The 21,031-nt window shown below is 39.4% G+C and overlaps 2 protein-coding genes across 10 annotated transcripts; one reads left to right on the top strand and one right to left on the bottom strand.

The window, feature by feature from the left end:
• The first annotated feature begins 1,830 nt into the window (after positions 1-1,830).
• Positions 1,831-13,925, top strand: LOC118241388 (uncharacterized). 9 transcript variants are annotated; one of them, XM_081712003.1, is made up of 15 exons: positions 1,833-1,951; positions 2,534-2,587; positions 2,911-2,963; positions 3,444-3,653; positions 4,092-4,137; positions 4,505-4,575; positions 4,946-4,978; positions 5,380-5,399; positions 9,241-9,359; positions 10,015-10,183; positions 10,729-10,782; positions 11,633-11,842; positions 12,280-12,326; positions 12,970-13,108; positions 13,216-13,925. In XM_081712003.1, the coding sequence occupies exons 9-14, from the start codon at positions 9,337-9,339 to the stop codon at positions 13,100-13,102; spliced, it is 636 nt and encodes a 211-aa protein (XP_081568129.1). In that variant the 5' UTR covers positions 1,833-1,951; positions 2,534-2,587; positions 2,911-2,963; positions 3,444-3,653; positions 4,092-4,137; positions 4,505-4,575; positions 4,946-4,978; positions 5,380-5,399; positions 9,241-9,336; the 3' UTR covers positions 13,103-13,108; positions 13,216-13,925. The 9 variants fall into 9 exon arrangements, with proteins under 9 accessions (XP_081568137.1, XP_081568167.1, XP_081568129.1 ...); XM_081712000.1 differs by having other exon boundaries at positions 1,834-1,951; positions 13,250-13,925; XM_081712041.1 differs by lacking the exon at positions 12,280-12,326 and having other exon boundaries at positions 1,832-1,951.
• Positions 13,926-14,058: 133 nt separating this feature from the next.
• On the bottom strand, positions 14,059-17,859 carry LOC118241372 (uncharacterized). The gene is made up of 3 exons (XM_035526237.2): positions 17,382-17,859; positions 16,836-17,126; positions 14,059-15,169 (listed from the first exon to the last, which is right to left on the bottom strand). The coding sequence occupies exons 1-3, from the start codon at positions 17,680-17,682 to the stop codon at positions 14,922-14,924; spliced, it is 840 nt and encodes a 279-aa protein (XP_035382130.2). The 5' UTR covers positions 17,683-17,859; the 3' UTR covers positions 14,059-14,921.
• Positions 17,860-21,031: the final 3,172 nt, after the last annotated feature.

Raw genomic sequence — 21,031 nt, 5'->3', positions numbered from 1 at the left:
CCTAACCATTGACTACTTGTTCAAGTGCTTGCTTATACAACTATACAGTAATTTTAGAAACCATGTGTATTTATTTGAAAAAGGTATTTATTTGGCTTTGACTAGAGAAAGAAATAATCCCTATTTGTGAATCTGGCATAATACTGACCTGTTATTGGTACTGTACTGATTTAGTTCTGACCTAATACCTGCATAGCAGTGACACAGTACTGACCTGGTACTGACATAGTACTGACCTGGTACTATCTTGGTTGTGGGTCTTGTGCTTGTACAAGTTTTTGTTGCTGGATTTGTTATATGTGTCCGTATCACCGCTGAGTTGAAAATATCCAGCCAGGCATCATCCTGAGGTGAGAAACTGAGCACTGCTGAAGAGATACAGGATGAGGTCTGTACTACATATGTAATGATGAGATACAGGATGAGGTCTGTATTACATATGTAATGATGAGATACAGGATGGGGTCTGTACTACATATGTAATGATGAGATACATGATGTCTGTACTACATATGTAATGATGAGTTACAGGATGAGGTCTGTACTACATATGTAATGATGAGATACAGGATGGGGTCTGTACTACATATGTAATGATGAGATACATGATGTCTGTACTACATATGTAATGATGAGATACAGGATGAGGTCTGTACTACATATGTAATGATGAGATACAGGATGAGGTCTGTACCACATATGTAATGATGAGATACAGGATGAGGTCTGTACTACATATGTAATGATGATGAGATACAGGATGAGGTCTGTACTACATATGTAATGATGATGAGATACAGGATGAGGTCTGTACTACATATGTAATGATGAGATACAGGATGAGGTCTGTACTACATATGTAATGATGATGAGATACAGGATGAGGTCTGTACTACATATGTAATGATGATGAGATACAGGATGAGGTCTGTACTACATATGTAATGATGAGATACAGGATGAGGTCTGTACTACATATGTAATGATGAGATACAGGATGAGGTCTGTACTACATATGTAAGCTGCGTCACATCCCAGTGTGCTTCAACGAGGGTGAAAAGACTGATGATGATGATGGTGATGATGGAATATTGGAGCACTGTGTTGTAGAGTAAATGTCTTTCAACAAACATTTTAGGTATAAACGTCAGTGCCTTCAGTGTCCTACTTTGGAACACTCTTCCTATATGACTGAATAATTATATGTTCCTGTAGGCCTGAGTAACTTTTACTCTCTATGTTCCTGCATGTTTGATGTTTGAGTAATTATTATTGCACTGTATATTCCTGCATATCTGAGTAATTATTATTATTATTATTACTCTGCATTGTCACGGTTGTCCCCTCCCTGTCATCTCGGTCACTTTAGCAATCCTGTCATGCTCTGTTTTGACTTTACAACATAGTTTTCTTTCCATGAGCTTCTTTGTTTTGATTTTTCTGTTACTCCCCCTTGTCTGGTTGTTCTGCCTGTTTTCTCCTGTTTCTAGTTGTTCCTTGTTATCTCGTGTGTATATTCCTTGTTAACTCGTGTATATATTTCTAGTGTCTCTCCAGTCTTGTCGCTGGTTATTGTTCACTCAGCTTGTGTTCATTGTACTAAGCCTCCATTTATACTAAGGTCCTTCTTCATTTCATGTTGTTGCCTTGTAACCTGTTCCCAGTTGTGTTTCTGTCAGTGTGTTGGTTCTATCGTGTTTAGCTTTCATTTTCTTTATCTTTTGTGGGTCTGTCTGTCTCCACATGTTGACTCATTCCACTGACCCTGATTTTCTGTTCCAGTATGTTCCAGAGAGCTTGCGTCCTCTCATTGGCCTGTTTCAATATTCTCCAAAACACCGCAGAGCACCATTGGTCTGTTCCAATGTGCTTCTCCAATTTTTATTGGCTCTCCCGTTGCCATCCCGTTGCTGTCCCAGCACCCTGCCACACTTCTGACTTACAGCATTGGGTAAGTGAAGCCAGGCTCCCTTTTTTACATTTTCCCTTCAATTTGTTGCGCTCAATTTCTTTCTATGGCTTTTATTCCCCATCTCGGTACGTCCAGACTTTACTGTAAAAGCGAGATTTAATGGGCGAAGTTAGTGGCCAGGCCGACAGACCGAGCTAACTAGCTGCTTGTTAACCTGTCTGTGTCGGACACAGTGCAAGTTTTCTCTCAGACATCTTGGTTATCAGTTGTGGGTGAATGAATGAAGTTATATTTAGTGAGTGATGATCTCTTCTTCTTTTCTGTGGTTACCCTCCATTTATTTCGACTTCATCTGAAGTTAACATTTGCGGTACAATGACCTGTGCTACTGAAAATGACTGATTGTTATTTCAAACAACAATTAAATAGCACTTAAGCTTCACTAGCTGGGGATACAGAGTTATCTGGTTAACTGCAAAGAAGCTCCTTTTGTCAAAGGAGCTCCATTTTCAAACACATGTTATTGACACAGTCCTGAGTAATGTACATTAATGCTGATTTAAAAAATGTTTAGGCATCAATTTTAGCATTAATTTTGGTTTGTTTCTCTTGATCCCTTAGAATGTTTTCCAAACTGGCATCTCCATATTCCAGGCCAGCGCCTGTGAGGGTGAGGTGAGTGGCTACATATACAGCTGAGAGAGCAGATACATACACATTAGTGGAAGGTGTGCTGGTTAAGTCCACCAAGAGGGTTGATACTTGTGCTCGCTCTGACGGGGAGCATTTTGTAGTGGCCCATTTAAAAAAATGATGATTGTCATCGGATTGGTTGTCTTATTTCATCAATGGCTACAATTTATCAGAAAAATATGGTAGCTCTAAAATGTATTTCAGTCCATCTACAGGAGTGTTTATAACAGATGAGGTCACAATATCTTCAGATCTGGAAGTATAATGCCGCAATACTGTCTGTCCTCCCTCCCCAACCTATAAAGACCTTCCTGACTGGAAAGCAGACTAGTGTGCACTCTCAGGGAGGGTTGTCAGTGTAAGTATTATTTGTAAAAATATTAGCCTAATTAAATATGTGCTATGACCGTTAGTGTCATAAGAGATACAATTAACCTTAATCTTAATCTGCACATATCTTATACCGACCATAACAAACCATTACTGAAATGACAAACATGGCACTTGCACAAATGTTTGTTTTTAAACTCTAAACTCGCTTGACTGTTTAGATCTTGTCCATTGGTAAATGAACTTTATATATTGTATCTAAGAACATTTATATAAATACTGTCTATGAAATCATTTCCAAATAGCATACGGCTAACAATACACTTTCTTACATAAACTGTGAGTCAGTGAAAGCACCACAGCAAATGTTGATTTTGCCTTTTAATTAATACAATGGCATCTTCAGTATTTGAGAATGTAATTGGATGTGGTCTATCAATTATGTATTAATGCAATGAATGTTATGTTAAATAGCCTCGTCTTTTTATTATTGATTTGTTTTTTAAAGTTGACTACTGTAAAACTCCAAAAGATGGGGCCATTTCAGCCCGACCACTTGGGCTGCTTTCAGGAAAAAGCATGCATGAAGTGTCTCTCTGGAGAGAAGTTGCACTACACAAAATCAGTCTGTCGGATGACATGGAAATCAGTCACCTCTATATTAGAAAAAAACAAAGAAGACATTCAGTTTAGTTCCACTACCCATACAGTTATGAAGGTAAATCAGTTTTTTTCTCTCTTTTTTCCTAAATTGTAAGTTTGTAAGGGGCAGGTGGAAAAGGATTAAGAAACTAAAGATTTTTATGGGCTGGCCAAAATAAACTTACAAGATATAGCAGCAGTTGTACCTTTGGGACAAGTCCAAATTGACTCAGGAATGTACTATCAATCCTTTTATGTCTACACAACTATAATTTACTTATTCCATGTGCCAATGCAAATCAATATAATAGATATTTAAACGAGACCTAATTGGCTACTGGCTGAATCATAAGAGAGTATTCCACAAAATTGCTTGTTTTTGCAAGTTACACTGGCCAACCAGCAAAAATGTATACACTCTCCAGCCACCTTAATAGAAACACCTACCTTGTAGATACAGCTTGTAGATGTTCAGCTAAAGACTATATCCTGTCTGTTTGCATACACGGTTTAGGTTAACCATCGTCTAGAACATTATGACTCACCGTTTCTGATCCCAGGTCAGCAGTATTTTTTATTTTAATTATCCTACCAATGACACTGGCACACATGAAACCCTGGCAACACTACTGTTACTGATGTTTCACAGCCATGCCACTGCCATGACAGTGCTAACACTTTGTTGAAAACAGTTTATAACCTAAACAAATGTCTGGTTAGCAGTGTTCAGAAACTGACCATTGATGATCTGAACTCTGTAAAATGCAGTTATAAGCTTGGACAGGTACATAACAGTACGCATACAAAAATATTAACTAGCTAAAGCCTATTTGTATCTGGGTAAATGAAACAATGCCTCAGCCCTTTGTTAATATTATGCTTTTATAATCACTGCGTTAAGATAATGATGTGTTTCTCTTTCCATAGGTTAACAGATAGCGTTAAACTTCATATTTCCTAATGTGACGGACGAAAGTTAAGCAGGATGCGGGGACGAGGCACGTTGAACATAAGCATATGTCTTATTTACACATTAAACATACACGTATTAACACTACTTGGATCAAACACCGACAACTTTGACGATACAAAACGAGACTTGTATACACTCATGACAACTACACACAACAAGGATCAGGTGCACAATACAAGAGGGCGTGGCAATACGAACACACAGACACGCTCACGCACGCAGACTTGGGGGGGGAGGGGCCGTACCGTGACACCTAAAAGTAAGATGAAGCTTTCATATTAATCTGTGACTGTTATAGCATTTAGCTATAGCTGTTAGTAGGGATATTGTAGCCTGTTAAGGTAACTTTTTGTCAAATTTCTTATTTTGTTTGTCTTTTGTTACACTGTTTGCAGGTTTAACAGCTGGTGAAACACTTGATGGTTAGTGTAAGTGCAATTTGATACAAATTCATAATTCATAACATTGACACATAGGCCTAATTATATACTGTATGGAGTGACCTTAGTATGACATGATGGAAATGAATGTGTTTCTGTTCTCATGCTTGTTTGCAGGTTGCCATTACACCTGCAGTCAGTAGCTAAAGATGTAATAAATGAACTTATAGGTGTATATGGGAGCACCAGATAGCTCACTCTTTCTTTCAGTAACTGTTCAAAATGCACTCTTCATATAAAGCAGGGTCATATGAGTTGAAAGAAATCACATAAAATGTTTACAAGCATTTAGTATCATTTAGTTAATAGACATTGTTTGCAAGATAAAATTTATTTTTTATACATTTCAAAAGTTTAAATATTTCTCTTTTGTGTTTGTATGTCCATAGGACTGTCAGTTCCACTAAAAGTGAGTAGAAAGTTTCTGCAAAACTGGGGTTCCATTTCTGCATAACTAGGGTGGTTCTGAAGTTACTGAGATTGTTCATTATATGAAAATATCAGTGTACTTGAACATGTAAATTAACAATACATATATTAAATTTAAATGCTTTTATCATATGAGCATTGTTGTGCACAGACCAATGGATCTTGACCTGTACTCAGGGCAAGACATGTTGGTTAGTCAGCTAACTTCAGAATGCATAGTCAGTTAACTTCAGAATGCAGTCTTTTTACAACTGGTCATATGTCATATTGGATTCTGTTTAAACACATGTAATGCAAGGGATCCCTAATGCATATGTATACTCAGGGTATTTGCTGCTAATAAAAGGGTAAACACACTAAGAACATATTAATTAATAACGGATAATGCATAACATAATTATGAAATTTTGGTCCACAGTCAAGTTCCCCTCCATGCTGGACTTTAGCCTGAGTATTATTGACACTTACCTCTCTATTTTCACATGAGCATCTGTATTAGATAGAGACTACAAAGCACTTCTGTAAGTCACCAAATGCTGTAAATGTACACTGATGTCCACATTTATATTTCTGTAGTTTCAGATTACCTCACGTCATCTCAGTGTCAGGAATTAAATTTGTGGCTTGGCCTTTTTTTCCATCTTAAACACTTGATAAAACTGTCATGACTTTTTACCATCTAAATGTACATTTGCAGGGATAATGCAAAACCTTCAGTATTCAGCCACCAGAGCAACTGTGGCCAGTCTGAATGTAAGATGAATTAAATGTAATTTGACTCAAGCATTTCTGTGAAGAATTTTGGCTCTTATATAATGATGACGTAGTGTGGGGAAATTATTTGGCTCTTACACAATGCCATTAGAAAAAAGACAAATGACAAGTATAGAAACACTGGGGGTAACTGCTAACTGTCACGGAACGCTCGCCTCCGTGAGTCACGTGGTTTGGCCCGCCACGTGCAGTGGGAGGATCTGTGTTTGTGGTCACGCCTGCAGACATCTGCACCTCATCTTTTCTAAATGTATATAAACCCGTGTCAAAGTGTGCAGTGTGTTGGTCATTGTTGATGTAGCATGTTGATATTTGTTTGTTAGTGTCCAAATGTGATATTAGTAACCTTGTTTGTCTAGCTTGTGTTAATGTTAAAGTAATTAGTGTTAAGTGTGTCTATGCTGGTTGTTAATGTTATTTGTGAGTGCCACCATCGTCTTTATGTTTTGTGTCATTAAATGTTTCACAAGCCGAGAGAAGTCTGTGCGTCCTGCTCCACGCCCTTCCATGACGTTACAGTAATGAAAGGGGGCAACTTGGTGACATTAGATTTAAAGCTGACTACAATATGTCTCAACAGCTAAAATATCATGTTTAAACAGCATTTATGTAGGGTAGATTTAAAAATCAGTTTATTATTTTTATATGACCTAAATCATGGACTATCTATTAATATAATAAATGTGGTTGCTAAGGTGTTACCAATTTGCTTCTAAAGTCTCGATAGGTGGTTGCTATGGAGTCCCTAGATGGTTGTTTTGGATGTTGCCAAGTGGTTGCTATGGAGTTGCTAGGGTAAATGTTGAGGGATATTTTGTTGTGGGGGTAAATTTGGTTGAGGGTTAATTGGCTGAGTGGTAGTTGAGGATGAGGAGTTTAGTGTTTTTTAATGTTGATAACATGATAAATACTGTGAAATAATGTCAAATGCAGTTTACATAGAAAATGAAATCCTGAAATACTATTGAGCCATTCCTAGGTAGTTGCTATGTGGTTGCTGTGGAGTCCCAAGTGGTTGCTAGGTGGTTGCTATGGTTCTTGCTAGGTGTTTCCTATGGTATCCCAGGTGGTTGTTAGAGTATTACAGAGTGGTTGCTATGGTCTCACTAGGTTGTTGCTGTGGTATCTCAGGTCGCCGCTATGGGTTCCCAATTGGTTGCTATGGTCTTGCTAGGTGGTTACTGTGGAGTGTCAAGTGTGTTGCTATGGCTGTGGGGTTAGTTGAGGATAAGTGGGTATTTACCTGTTGGGGTAGTTGTAGTTGAGGGCTTTTAGTGTAATGTTGTAACTGTTGTTGAGGGGTTTTTAAGATGTGGGGGGAATTTGTTGAGGGCAATTTGGCTGATTTGGTTGTTATTGAGGGACGTTGGGGGTAACTTGTGGTGATGGCTAATTGGCTGTGGGCTGAGAAGTTATTTAGCTGTTGGATAGTTGTTTTTGGATTATTTATCTGTGGAGGTACTTGTACTTAAGTGCTATATGGAGGTGGTGGTAATTAGCATTGGGATAATTGGTTGTGCGGTAGCTGAGGCAAAGGGGGTGTTTAGCTGTTGGGGTAGTTGCTTTTGTGGGCTAATTGGCTGTGGCGTAGTTTATAATGAGGTACATTTATTTAGCGCTTTTCTCAAATTCAAGGACGCTTTACAGGCAGACATTAGCTTTTACACTGAAATCACTCACAAACAGATGAGAAGCAGCAGCCAATTTACACACAGTGTTCTCTCTATCAGAAACCACAGACCCCTGGGGGACTGAACAGGTGTAGGAGAAGGGGAGGAGGTTTAGACCAGGACAGAGCACCAACCATCACTGGACGGACACACACACACACACACACACACACACACACACACACGACAGTTTTAGAGTATCCAGTCATCCTAACCTCCATGTTTTTGGGAGGACCCCAGAGGAAACCCACACAGACAACACGGAAACTCCACCCAGGGAGGGACTCGAAGGCTGAAAGGCAAACATGCCAACCACCAACCACTGCTGCCCAAAACAACCAACTGTCTCAACTGAACACAAACCAAATTAAGCAAAATAACCCTCCCTAACTTCCAAAAACTAACAGAAGTAAAGAACTGAGCAAATAAAAAAGGTGTCAAACTCCAAACTTCCCAACTACGATTCACGCAAGACTACTACAATACACTATACACAGAATAATATTTACAACAGTGAACCCATCCAGAAAAAGGGGATGCGATAACTCAGAATGATTTAACAAGCAGAGGCCCAAAACCACAACAAACACTCACTGAACAAACATAAATGTAACATAAATGTAAACAAACACAAATAACCCTACCCATAACACAAACAAGGCTGTAACACCTCCAAATACAAACATTTCAGATTTTCTGACTCATCACTCAATAACTCATGATTGTTTTGGTATGAGTAAGCAGGACTCACACCAAGTGCCGTAAAACATCAGTGGCTGGATCCAAGAGTGTCCATGTGAGAATCCACCCCAAAGAGTCCAGTGAAAATCAACCAGGTCCACATGCTTTATTGGAGATATGCTTAGATAAACAGGACCTCAACTCTAGGCAACATTAAAATCACAGTAATCACACTTACCTTCCACAGTAACTGCGTATGTCTGAATAATCTCTTCATTCTTAGTGTCTCTGATGCTGTAAACATCACTATCAGATGGAGCTGTTCCTCTCAGCTCAACAGTAGAGATGAGTGACACTCACTGAGTGTATTCAGGTTCACACTTCAGTGAGTGTCCAGCCACTGTACAGATCTGTCCACTAGAGGGAGCAGCTGCACCTGTGCTGTTATAAATCAACTCCACTGACTCTGATATGAGCAAATCCAGCACCAGAGGTTCACCAGGGTTAATCTGAACTGAAGAATTCCAGGCTGTGGAAAATAATTAGACACTTGAATGTAATATACAACTGATTTGACCATGTAACCTCAGAACTACAAATCTGATATAAACATTTAAACATTATACAAGCTCCTTCTGTTTTTCCCCCACATATCTGATGTTTGTGAAGTTTTCTGTTCTACTTTATTTAACCCAGATAAATCAAGTTCACATCCCAGTGTGCTTCAACGAGGGTGAAAAGACTGATGATGATGGTGATGATGGAATATTGGAGCACTGTGTTGTAGAGTAAATGTCTTTCAACAAACATTTTAGGTATAAACGTCAGTGCCTTCAGTGTCCTACTTTGGAACACTCTTCCTATATGACTGAATAATTATATGTTCCTGTAGGCCTGAGTAACTTTTACTCTCTATGTTCCTGCATGTTTGAGTAATTATTATTGCACTGTATATTCCTGCATATGAGTAATTATTATTATTATTACTCTGCATTGTCACGGTTGTCCCCTCCCTGTCATCTCGGTCACTTTAGCAATCCTGTCATGCTCTGTTTTGGCTTTACAACTTGGTTTTCTTTCCATGAGCTTCTTTGTTTTGATTTTTCTGTTACTCCCCCTTGTCTGGTTGTTCTGCCTGTTTTCTCCTGTTTCTAGTTGTTCCTTGTTAATTCGTGTGTATATTCCTTGTTAACTTGTGTGTATATTCCTTGTTAACTTGTGTATATATTTCTAGTGTCTTTCCAGTCTTGTTGCTAGTTATTGTTCACTCAGCCTGTGTTCATTGTACTAAGCCTCCATTTATACTAAGGTCCTTCTTCATTTCATGTTGTTGCCTTGTAACCTGTTCCCAGTTGTGTTTCTGTCAGTGTATTGGTTCTATCGTGTTTAGCTTTCATTTTCTTTATCTTTTGTGGGTCTGTCCGTCTCAATATGTTGACTCATTCCACTGACCCTGATTTTCTGTTCCAGTATGTTCCAGAGAGCTTGCGTCCTCTCATTGGCCTGTTCCAATATTCTGCAAAACGCCGCAGAGCACCATTGGTCTGTTCCAACGTGCTTCTCCAATTTTTATTGGCTCTCCCGTTGCCATCCCGTTGCTGTCCCAGCATCCTACCACACTTCTGACTTACAGCATTTGGTAAGTGAAGCCAGGCTCCCTCTTTTACATTTTCCCTTCAATTTGTTGCGCTCAATTTATTTCTATGGCTTTTATTCCCCATCTCGGTACGTCCAGACTTTACTGTAAAAGTGAGATTTAATGGGCAAAGTTAGTGGCCAGACCGACAGACCGAGCTAACTAGCTGCTCGTTAACCTGTCTGTGTCGGACACAGTGCAAGTTTTCTCTCAGACATCTTGGTTATCAGTTGTGGGTGAATGAATGAATGAAGTTAATGAAGTCGTTTCCATTTCATCTGAAGTTAACATTTGCGGTACAATGACCTGTGCTACTGAAAATGACTGATTGTTATTTCAAACAACAATTAAATAGCACTTAAGCTTCACTAGCTGGGGATACAGAGTTATCTGGTTAACTGCAAAGAAGCTCCTTTTGTCAAAGGAGCTCCATTTTTAAACACATGTTATTGACACAGTCCTGAGTAATGTACATTAATGCTGATTTAAAAAATGTTTAGGCATCAATTTTGGTATTTAATTTTGGTTTGTTTCTCTTGATACCTTAGAATGTTTTCCAAACTGGCATCTCCATATTCCAGGCCAGCGCCTGTGAGGGTGAGGTGAGTGGCTACATATACAGCTGAGAGAGCAGAGACATACAAATTAGTGGAAGGTGTGGTGGTTAAGTCCACCAAGAGAGTTGATACTTGTGCTCGCTCTGACGGGGAGCATTTTGTAGTGGCCCATTTAAAAAAATGATGATTGTCATCGAATTGGTTGTCTTATTTCAATAGCTACAATTTATCAGAAAAATATGGTAGCTCTAAAATGTATTTCAGTCCATCCACAGGAGTGTTTATAACAGATGAGGTCACGGTATCTTTAGATCTGGAAGTATAATGCTGCAATGCTGTCTGTCCTCCCTCCCCAACCTATAAAGACCTTCCTGACTGGAAAGCAGACTAGTGTGCACTCTCAGGGAGGGTTGTCAGTGTAAGTATTATTTGTAAAAATATTAGCCTAATTAAATATATGCTATGACCCTTAGTGTCATAAGAGATAAATTTAACTTTAATCTTAATCTGCACATCTTATACCGACCATAACAAACCATTACTGAAATGACAAACATGACACTTGTTTTTAAACTCTAAACTCGATTGACTGTTTAGATCTTGTCCATTGGTGTCCTCACAATAGCAGAGTGTAAATGAATTTTATATATTGTATCTAAGAACATTTATATAAATACTGTCTATGAAATCATTTCCAAATAGCATACGGCTAACAATACACTTTCTTACATAAACTGTGAGTCAGTGAAAGCACCACAGCAAATGTTGATTTTGCCTTTTAATACAATGGCATCTTCAGTATTTGAGAATGTAATTGGATGTGGTCTATCAATTATTTATTAATGCAATTAATGTTATGTTAAATAGCCTCGTCTTATTAATTTGTTTTTTAAAGTTGACTACCATAAAACTCCAAAAGATGGGGCCGTTTCAGCCCGACCACTTGGGCTGCTTTCAGGAAAAAAGCACGCATGAAGTGTCTCTCTGGAGAGAAGTTGCACTACACAAAATCAGCCTGTCGGATGACCAGGAAATCAGCCACCTCTATATTAGAAAAAACAAAGAAGACATTCAGTTTAGTTCCACTACCTATACAGCTGTGAAGGTAAATCAGTTTTTTCTCTCTTTTTTCCTAAATTGTAGTTTGTAAAGGTGCAGGTGGAAAAGGATTAAGAAACTAAAGATTTTTATGGGCTGGCCAAAATAAACTTACAAGGTATAGCAGCAGCTGTACCTTTGGGACAAGTCCAAATTGACTCAGGAATGTGCTATCAATCATTTTATGTCTACACAACTATAATTTACTTATTCCATGTGCCAATGCAAAGCAATATGATAGATATTTAAATGAGACCCAATTGGCTACTGGCTGAATCATAAGAGAGTATTCCACAAAATTGCTTGTTTTTGCAAGTTACGCTGCCCAACCAGCAAAAATCTATACACTCTCCAGCCACCTTAATAGAAACACCTACCTTGTAGATACAGCTTGTAGATGTTCAGTTAAAGACTATATCCTGTCTGTTTCCATACACCGTTTAGGTTAACCATCGTCTAGTACATTATGACTCATCCATTTCTGATCCCAGGTCAGCAGTATTTATTTATTTTTCTTAACCTACCAATGACACTGGCACATATGAAACCCCGGCAACACTACTGTTACTGATGTTTCACAGCCATGCCACTGCCATGACGGTGCTAACACTTTGTTGAAAATGATTTATAACCTAAACAAATGCCTGGTTAGCAGTGTTCAGAAACTGACCATTGATGATCTGAACTCTGTAAAATGCACATTCAAAATGCAGTTATAAGACTGGACTTTGTATAGTGTCTGCTGGGTAGATGAAATGTAGTTACCTAATGAAACTGCAAGTGAGTGTATATTATTATTAGGCTATTGAGCACAGAGAGCTAAGCAAGGTAGTCACCTGACACCTGGTCATGTGTGATTGCAAACGTCTGATGCATTTTAGTTAGTTGTTTCATTCTAAAAATGTTGATACACGACATTCAAGATTTCAACAGCTTTCCCCATCATCATTGTAATCCTGCTGTTTAGACACACTGCATTCCCCCAAATCACTGTAAACCTGCTGCCTAGACACACTGCATTCCATCTCATCACTGCTAGTTTGTTAAACAACAAACAATACCCTACAATAAGTACTAATTTAGTCAGTCAATATGGGAGCAGTGTCAGATGTCCTTTAAATATTCTGCAAACAGATGGGTCTTCAGTCTGCGTTTGAAGGCTGCAAGGGACTCTGCTGTCCAGACAGCAAATGGGAGTTCATTCCACCATCTTGGAGCCAGGACAGAAATGCTTGTCGTCTCGATGTTCGTCATCCATGAGACCTGAAGAAAGGTATTTCAAGCCGAGCCATACTTGAGGTTCAAAGTACTCGATGTACATATCGGGCTCTGACCTCAGACCTCATGTATGAAGGGGCTGGTCCATTTTTGGCTTTGTAGGCAAGCATCAAGGTTTTAAATCTGATGTATGCAGCTACAGGGAGCCAATGAAGGGAGTGCAGCAGTGGAGTAATGTGTGAACTTTGGAAGATTGAAGACTAGTTGTGCTGCTTCAGGTGCAACCTGCTTAACCTTCATCCTTTAGGAGGCCTGGAAGACAAGCATCAAGACTCCTTGTTGTAGCCCTGCAGGTGGTGAAGTTTCTCTGGTTGTCTGAACACTAGATTCCCTCATTGTCATCACATGCTGACTGAAAATGCACTTACCTTAACATTAGTTTTGTACTTATTAAAATGTTTTAACTGCATTTATGAAATATGCTATTGTGTTACAAACAACAGTCATTCTGGATGAGTGTCTGCTAAATGCCTTAAATCTTAATGTAAATATGTATGTTACTATTTCAGAATTAATTATTGGTGAACAATTCAGGAATTCACAAGATTTGCACCTTTAGTTAATATATTGGTAAAATCACAGCTTTACTAATCTTACTGGCTTCTAAGTCTTTGTGAACCCCAGTTAAAATAATTTAAAAGTGTAGCCATACAAATTATTTATAAACTACAGCTGCTGTTTGTTACAGTTTAACAAATTCTCTGTAGCATTTTTGTAACCACTAAAGTGGAAACTATTCAATATGCACGAATATCCACAAATGTACATCTACATTTACAAATGGAACACGTTCCAGTAAACTTATCATTTCACATTTGTCTGTTAAGAATGTATTACCTTGACTAGTAAACATACTTTACGTCTCTTACCATATATTTAGTAAACGGATACTTCATGTTTCTTACCATATATATTTTGTAAACAGATACATCATGTCTCTAACTATAACGGAATGCTTGCCTCTCATGAATCATGTGGTTTGGCCTGCTGCATGCAGTGGGAGGGTTTTGTTTGTCTGTAACCACATCTGCACAAACCTGTACCTTGTTTGTGTGTATTTAAACCCTTGTCATAGTGTGCAGGACTGTTGGTCATTGTTGATGTTAATGTTAGAATCGTCCTTGTATGCTTGTTCTTATCGTCGTTGTTAAATGTATTCATGTTCATTACTTTTGTTTAATGTTAACTGTTTCAAGTTCAAGTTTGGTTTATTCGTCACATACATAGTCATACACAGTATAACTCGCAGTGAAATGGTGGAGAGTGCTCTGTCCAAACTGAGGAAAAGAAAACAGTGGTGCATAGAGAAATATAGATATTCTCTATATGTGAAATGTATATATGCAAGATAAATATATATATTCTGTGTATGTATTCTATATATGTATGTTTCGTGTTCATGTTCATCGTTGGTATTATATGTGAGTGCCATTGTCTTTGTGTATTAATAAATGTTTGTCCGCGCATCCTGCCCCTTGCCCTGCAGCACTTGGGCAAGTCCGCCCAGTTCCACACATACTGCTCCCCCGAATGGTCCTCCTCTCCTTCACTGCTCTTGGAGAGCCCCAAAGACCAATTACCTCCGAGGCTTTGGGCAGACCCCTCCAGTCTTGCTGGCGAGTCCACAGAAGGGAAGGGACTCTGGCACCAGCCCTGCACCAGCCCAGAGATCCCGTTGGCTCCACCCAACTGCCCTCTTTATGGTCCTTGTGGGGCACATTGGTACTCTTCGGCCAAGGCTCGGTGGGCACGTTTGTGTGTGTGTGTGTGTGTGTGTGTGTGTATACACAAGAGAGCAAAATCATTTATCATCTCTCAGACTTTTTCATGGGAGATACCCTCTGCTCTTCATCTGAGTGGTTTAGTCCATTCGTATTAACTCCTCTCTTATGATGGTAACTGTTCCATTCACTGTACTTCCTTTCTGGAGCTGCTGAATTTTTTTTCTTCAGCTGCACAATCACCAGCCCTCCTGCCACAAGCCCCGCCCCTGTCAGAGCCAGGAGCACCGTCAACACCGTCACTGTTGAGCTCTGATCTGGACATGGCTGGACTTCTGCAAAAAATACATGCACACACACACAGATATAATCATATGTGCATGTACTAGAGTGAACATGACAGGATCGAGAGGGATTGTGGGATTGGGGCAGTTCAGCTCCAATTCCTGACAAAAAGGATCACAACAGCATCACTGTACAAGATCTTAACAATTAGGTAGGTATTTTTCACCAATTACCATAGTAACCACTTCTACAGATTTGTGTGTGTTCTCTGGTGAGCTCAGCAACTCCCACCTCCATATCAGGAAGTAACTATTACAGCGATGGGGAACTGTTTAGAAATCAAACTAAAACAAATCTGGATCTTGTAGAGAGATATTGTAAATGTAGAATAGAAACATACTCAGAGTTCAAAGTGAATGAACCAGTGGAGAGAATGAGCTACACAAAGGGGGGGGGGGGGGGTGTCCACAACAACAACAACAACAACAACCACCACCACCACCACCACCTCTGCTCACAGTCATAACTATGAACACTGCTGAAGCTCCAGTCTAACAGCATAATTACTACACTGAACAGTGTTATTGGGGGTGAAGTATTTGTAGATTTATTGAGGGTCATATGTAGAGGGATTGAGCTTCAGGAACAGACAAGGCCAAACTTTTAAAAAAAAAAAAAAAAAGCCACACTAGAAATAAAAATTATTATTAGTTGGTTACATTTATTTAGTGCCTTTCTCAAACTCAAGGATGCTTTGCAGGCAGAGATCAGCTTTAACATGGAAACTCCACCCAGAGAGGGACTCGGAGGCTGAGAGGCAAACATGCCAACCACCAGGCCCTGCTACCCAAAACAACCAACTGTCCCAACTGAACACAAACAAAATTAAATACAATAACCCTCCCTAACTCCCAAAAACAAATAAACACAGGAAAAGAACAGAACAGAAGTCCCCACTTCCCAACTACAATTCACGCAGGACTACTACAATACACTATACAAAGAATAATATTTACAACAGAAAACATGTCCACAAAAGGGGGAAGTGATGAGTCAGAATGATTTAACAAGCAGAGGCCCAAAAACACAACAATCTGCAAACAATGTTCACTGAACAAACAAAACCAGCCAGAGCAACAGTGGAGATGAATCTCTGTCTGTTGCTTCTTCCCAGTCTTCCTCTTATGCGCAGGGTAGAATGAGACAGCCAATCAAGACAACACAGCAGCCCAAGACAATTCCAACAGAGGACAGAAGACTTGATCAGGTGGAGGAGGAGCATCAAGATGGGGACGTAAACAAACACAAACAACCCTACCCATAACCCAAACAGAGATAACACCTTCAAATACAAACACAAATTTTTCCCACTCAATCACTTTTTTGTTTTGGTATCAGCAAGCAAGCATCACACCAAGTGGTGTAAAACATCAGTGGCTGGATTCAAGCGTGTCCATCCACCTCAAAGAGTCCAGTGAAAATCAACCAGGTCCACATGCTCTATTGGGGATATACTTTGATAAACAGGACCTCAACTAAGACCAAGACCTCAAACTATGACACTCAGTTCACGCTGTTTACATGATCCCAGCATTCATAGTCTAACTAATACGGAACCACGGATGTGCATGTAAACATAATTACTGATACTACGCACACCCCCCTCCCCAACAAAAAGTAACTAGGCAACATTAAAATCACAGTAACCATACTTACCTTCCACAGTAACTGTGTATGTCTGTATAATCTCTTCATGCTTAGTGTCTCTGATGATGTAAACTCCACTATCAGATGGTGTGGTTCCTTGCAGCTCCACAGCAGAGATAAGCAACACTCTCTGAGTGTATTCAGGTTTACACTTCAGTGAGTGTCCAGCCACTGTACAGATCTGTCCACTAGAGGGAGCAGCTGCACCTGTGCTGTTATAAATCACCTCCACTGACTCTGATATGAGCAAATCCAGCACCAGAGGTTCACCAGGCTTAATCTGAACTGAAGAATTACAGGCTTTGGAAAAAACAATTAGAAACTTCAATGTAATATACAACTGATTTGACCATGTAACCTCAGAACGGCAAATCTGATATAAACATTTAAACGTTACATACAAGCTCCTTCTGTTTTTCCCCACATATCTGATATTTGAAGTTTACAATTCTATGTTCTACTTAGAACATACTCTAAGTTCTACTTAAAGTTCTCTCTGTCTACATTAATAATGGTTTAGTAACAATAACTAGGTAATCCATTGAGGACACTTACCCTCTATCTGTAGACTCACATCACAGAGCTCTTGACCTTTACAGGCGCAGGTGTACAAGGACCTCTTAGTGTAATCAGCATCAGTGATGGTGAGGGAGAGATCTCCCTTCAGGTACTGATCATGGGACATGTGAAATCCCTCCTCTGACTGGCAGGATGTCTGGTTACACTGAGCCAGTACGTCATGTGGTTTATGATATAAAGTCCATGTGACCAAACCAGAACATGTCTGAGTGCAGGGGAGAGTAGCATCATCATGAAGATTCAGCTTTACTGAAGGAAAAGAACCTAAAAGACACATTAAGAAACAAGAGTATAAAACGTTACAGTGGTGCTTGAAAGTTTAGGAACTCTTTAGAAGTTTCTATATTTCTACATATATATGAACTAAAACTTCATCAGATTGTCAAAAAAGTCCTGAAAGTAGATAAAGAGAAACAAATCAAACAAATGAAACAAAATAATACTGTCATTTATTTATAGAGGAAAATGTTTCATATCAAGGCAATAAATATCAACTTGTAAACAATATTTATTATTTAGAATGTTATTTATTTTATCTGTCATATCCATGCATGATACAGCGCAAGTATCTATATATAATATATAATTAAACATATATAAAATACATCCCACACTAAATAATCCCCTACACAACTGAACCACAGTGGCTTTTAATGAAAAAATATCAGATTGGTATTTATATCAGGCGACAATCAAATGCAAGACATCAGTATCAGATCAGTAGAGAAAAACTGGTATCATGCGCTCTCTATAAATACAGTAAAACTAAAAATAATCAACCATTCACTCAGACTACTTAAATATTCTTGGTTACTCAAAGATGCATTTCTATGTAAGAGCAGAACTGAGATACTGCTCATTCGTACGACTGCAGGGACATCTGTGCCTTCTATGTCTGTGTCTACATGACCATTCTGGTGAGCTTTTAATTAAATGGTTCTGAAATGCAAGTCTATTAGCAAAGTGACAGGAAATCTGTCCAATGAAATTTATTAATTTTATGTCACTCTGGGGGCGGGCCATTAGCAACCTATCCCTTCTCAGTGTTCTGAAAAAAAGGTTATGACATTATTAGTAAAGGATCACTGTGTTCATGCTACCTTAGCCAGCTGACTATGAATGGGGTCTATGAGTGAGACAGACACTGTAGTTATACAGTAGGTACAAGGAGCCACATATCCACAGTGAGTTATACAGTACAGTTCTCATGAATAGCAGCAATGCAGTAAACAAGTTTACTATCCATTTTAATGTTATAAAAATGGATGGCATCGTTTATGCTGTGCAGCGCAAAATGAATTATTAAAAACAACCGTCAGAATTTATTACTTAATTTAATAATAATTTTATTAAATATAAAGAAGATTAAATAAAGATAAAGGTCAAGCAGGTACAATAGTCTGGTTAACACACCAAAGTCATGGATGAAATTCTGATGACCTGAGAGAACCTGTTCTGTCCACTTACCAGCTATGACTGTCAGCAGCTGTAACAGCAGAACACAGTGACACCTGCTGCAGGACAGCATGACTGAGGAGACAAAAGAGAACCCAGTGAGTACTGTACAGAGGAGACAGGAGAACCCAGTCAGTACTGTACAGAGGAGACAGGAGGACCCAGTCAGTACTGTACAGAGGAGACAGGAGAACCCAGTCAGTACTGTACAGAGGAGACAGGAGAACCCAGTCAGTACTGTACAGAGGAGACAGGAGAACCCAGTCAGTACTATACAGAGGGGACAGGAGGACCCAGTCAGTACTGTACAGAGGAGACAGGAGAACCCAGTCAGTACTGTATAGAGGAGACAGGAGGACCCAGTCAGTACTGTACAGAGGAGACAGGACAACCCCAGTCAGTACTGTACAGGTAGGAGCAGAGTGATCACTATTAGGAAAAATGTCACTTATTTACAGTACCCTGATTACAGCACCTGGCATAAAATAAACAGGACTAAACCCCACTACACCTCAGCAGCACAGTAATCCTCCTTTACCAGAGGGGGTTAGGCCAGGGTCCAGAACATCACAGTCCTGCCTGCCAGTACGTTGTGTCACTGTTCAGCTCCCTTATTCCCAGCAGTCATGCTGTGTTTGATATTTCTGGCAACACTAAACTACTAATCAGACGGAACTAATTTTCCAGTCATATGTACATATAGCAACTTTACCACAAGACCTCTGGAGTGTATAACAGACTCACACAGGATCAGAAACCTCAGGATAAATTACAGACATGTCAGCGGCTAATGGATTTACGTATTACTGTCTCACTAAAACATCCACGTGTGATACGTAGCCTTCGTTGGTCGCAACCACTAAATATTTTTCACACATTTGCACAGAATTCTGTTATTTAATGAAGCCACTTATAGTAATGACTTGGGTTTGAACATTAGCAGGTTACATATGTGTAGGGGAATTTACTTAAAACCTCTGAGAAGTCATTAAAAATCCCTGAGATTACAGCAAACAGTCGTTTATAGCAGGAAAAGGACGCAATAATTATTACTGACACTGCAGTAGGTAAAATGACTGACATGGCGAGAGTAAAATCACTGAGGAACGAGGGAAATAATTACATTACCACACCTCGCCATGTCAAATGAATCCTGTCCGAAAGGTTTTAACACATGAGGTTCTGAACCTTGGTTCTGGGGACGCACCGCCCTGCACAGTTTCCCATCTGATCCAGCTCATGAAAGACTTGATGACCCAGAAAACCTGAAACTGTCCGCCAGCGGATGCACTGTTACCAGTCTTAAATGTACATGACAAACACAGAAATAAACCTGAAACAGTTTTTCTTTGGGCTGATAAACTGTTCCTGGCAACATGCAGAATCAATTAGTCTGTAATGCACCTAAACAGGAGTATTGTAACGGTCAGTAATTTGCGGACTGTCCCCTTAAGTTACGTTTACGTAAAAGGCGTGTGCACGTAGGCCACGCGGAAGAGTTGGTTTTGTACTGTGCGTGACGGACGTTGCTGGACCCAGCTCTTCATTTATCGTTATTTACTTCTTTAGTAACGCGTTATGAGCTGTGGATGTTTTTACAACTCATGTATGAGCTGTCTACAATACTCCAGGAGCGAGCCTGTGTCACGTGGTGAATAAACCAGCAAGTTTACTACTAAACTGAGTGATTCTGGTCCGCATCTCCTCCACGTGTTTCACACGCTTCTCTCTACCAGTTCCAAAGATCTCCTCATCTGGGTTGGAGTATAATTTAAACAGGACTAACTCCAAGCGTTACAGTATGTACTAAAGTAGACAGTTACTGTAGGTGCAAGGCAGGTGTTCTTAATAAAGTGACCGGTGAGTTTATGTAGCAACATTCGTACTTGGGATATTTATCTAACGACCTCGCAAATATTGTGGAGAAAAATGTGTGATAAAAATAGAGGCAGTGAAACCCACTGGCTAATCACAGAGTGCGACAGTGTTTTTGAATATTATTATTATTATTATTTAATAGCAATAAAGGTTTGTACGCCACATGGACATGATCTCCTACCAAACGCATTTACTGAGGTAACTGCACGCAGGAGACACACAGTCCATCTACTGAACTGCAGCATAAGAAGGCAGAACAGCACGCGGAGGGAACAAAGCGCACAGCTACTATC

The sequence above is a fragment of the Electrophorus electricus genome, chromosome 1 (assembly GCF_041902795.1).
Source record: "Electrophorus electricus isolate QZ-2024a chromosome 1, ASM4190279v1, whole genome shotgun sequence".
NCBI lineage: Eukaryota > Metazoa > Chordata > Actinopteri > Gymnotiformes > Gymnotidae > Electrophorus > Electrophorus electricus.
Note: the sequence above shows the minus strand (reverse complement) of the source record. Positions and strands in the feature narration are given on the sequence as shown.

What these genes read in the sequence shown, in the direction of transcription:
- LOC118241388 (XM_081712011.1), top strand. Translation starts at nt 9,337, where the DNA reads ATGTCTTTCAACAAACATTTTAG. An exon ending in CTTCTGACTTACAGCATTTG is followed by an intron (nt 10,184 to 10,728) that starts GTAAGTGAAGCC and finishes TTGATACCTTAG; the next exon opens with AATGTTTTCCAAACTGGCAT. An exon ending in CTACCTATACAGCTGTGAAG is followed by an intron (nt 11,843 to 12,279) that starts GTAAATCAGTTT and finishes TACACCGTTTAG; the next exon opens with GTTAACCATCGTCTAGTACA.
- LOC118241372 (XM_035526237.2), bottom strand. Translation starts at nt 17,682, where the DNA reads ATGTGTCTTTTAGGTTCTTTTCCTTCAGTAAAGCTGAATCTTCATGAT. An exon ending in TGTGAGTCTACAGATAGAGG is followed by an intron (nt 17,127 to 17,381) that starts GTAAGTGTCCTC and finishes TTTTTTCCAAAG; the next exon opens with CCTGTAATTCTTCAGTTCAG. An exon ending in ATACACAGTTACTGTGGAAG is followed by an intron (nt 15,170 to 16,835) that starts GTAAGTATGGTT and finishes TATTTTTTGCAG; the next exon opens with AAGTCCAGCCATGTCCAGAT.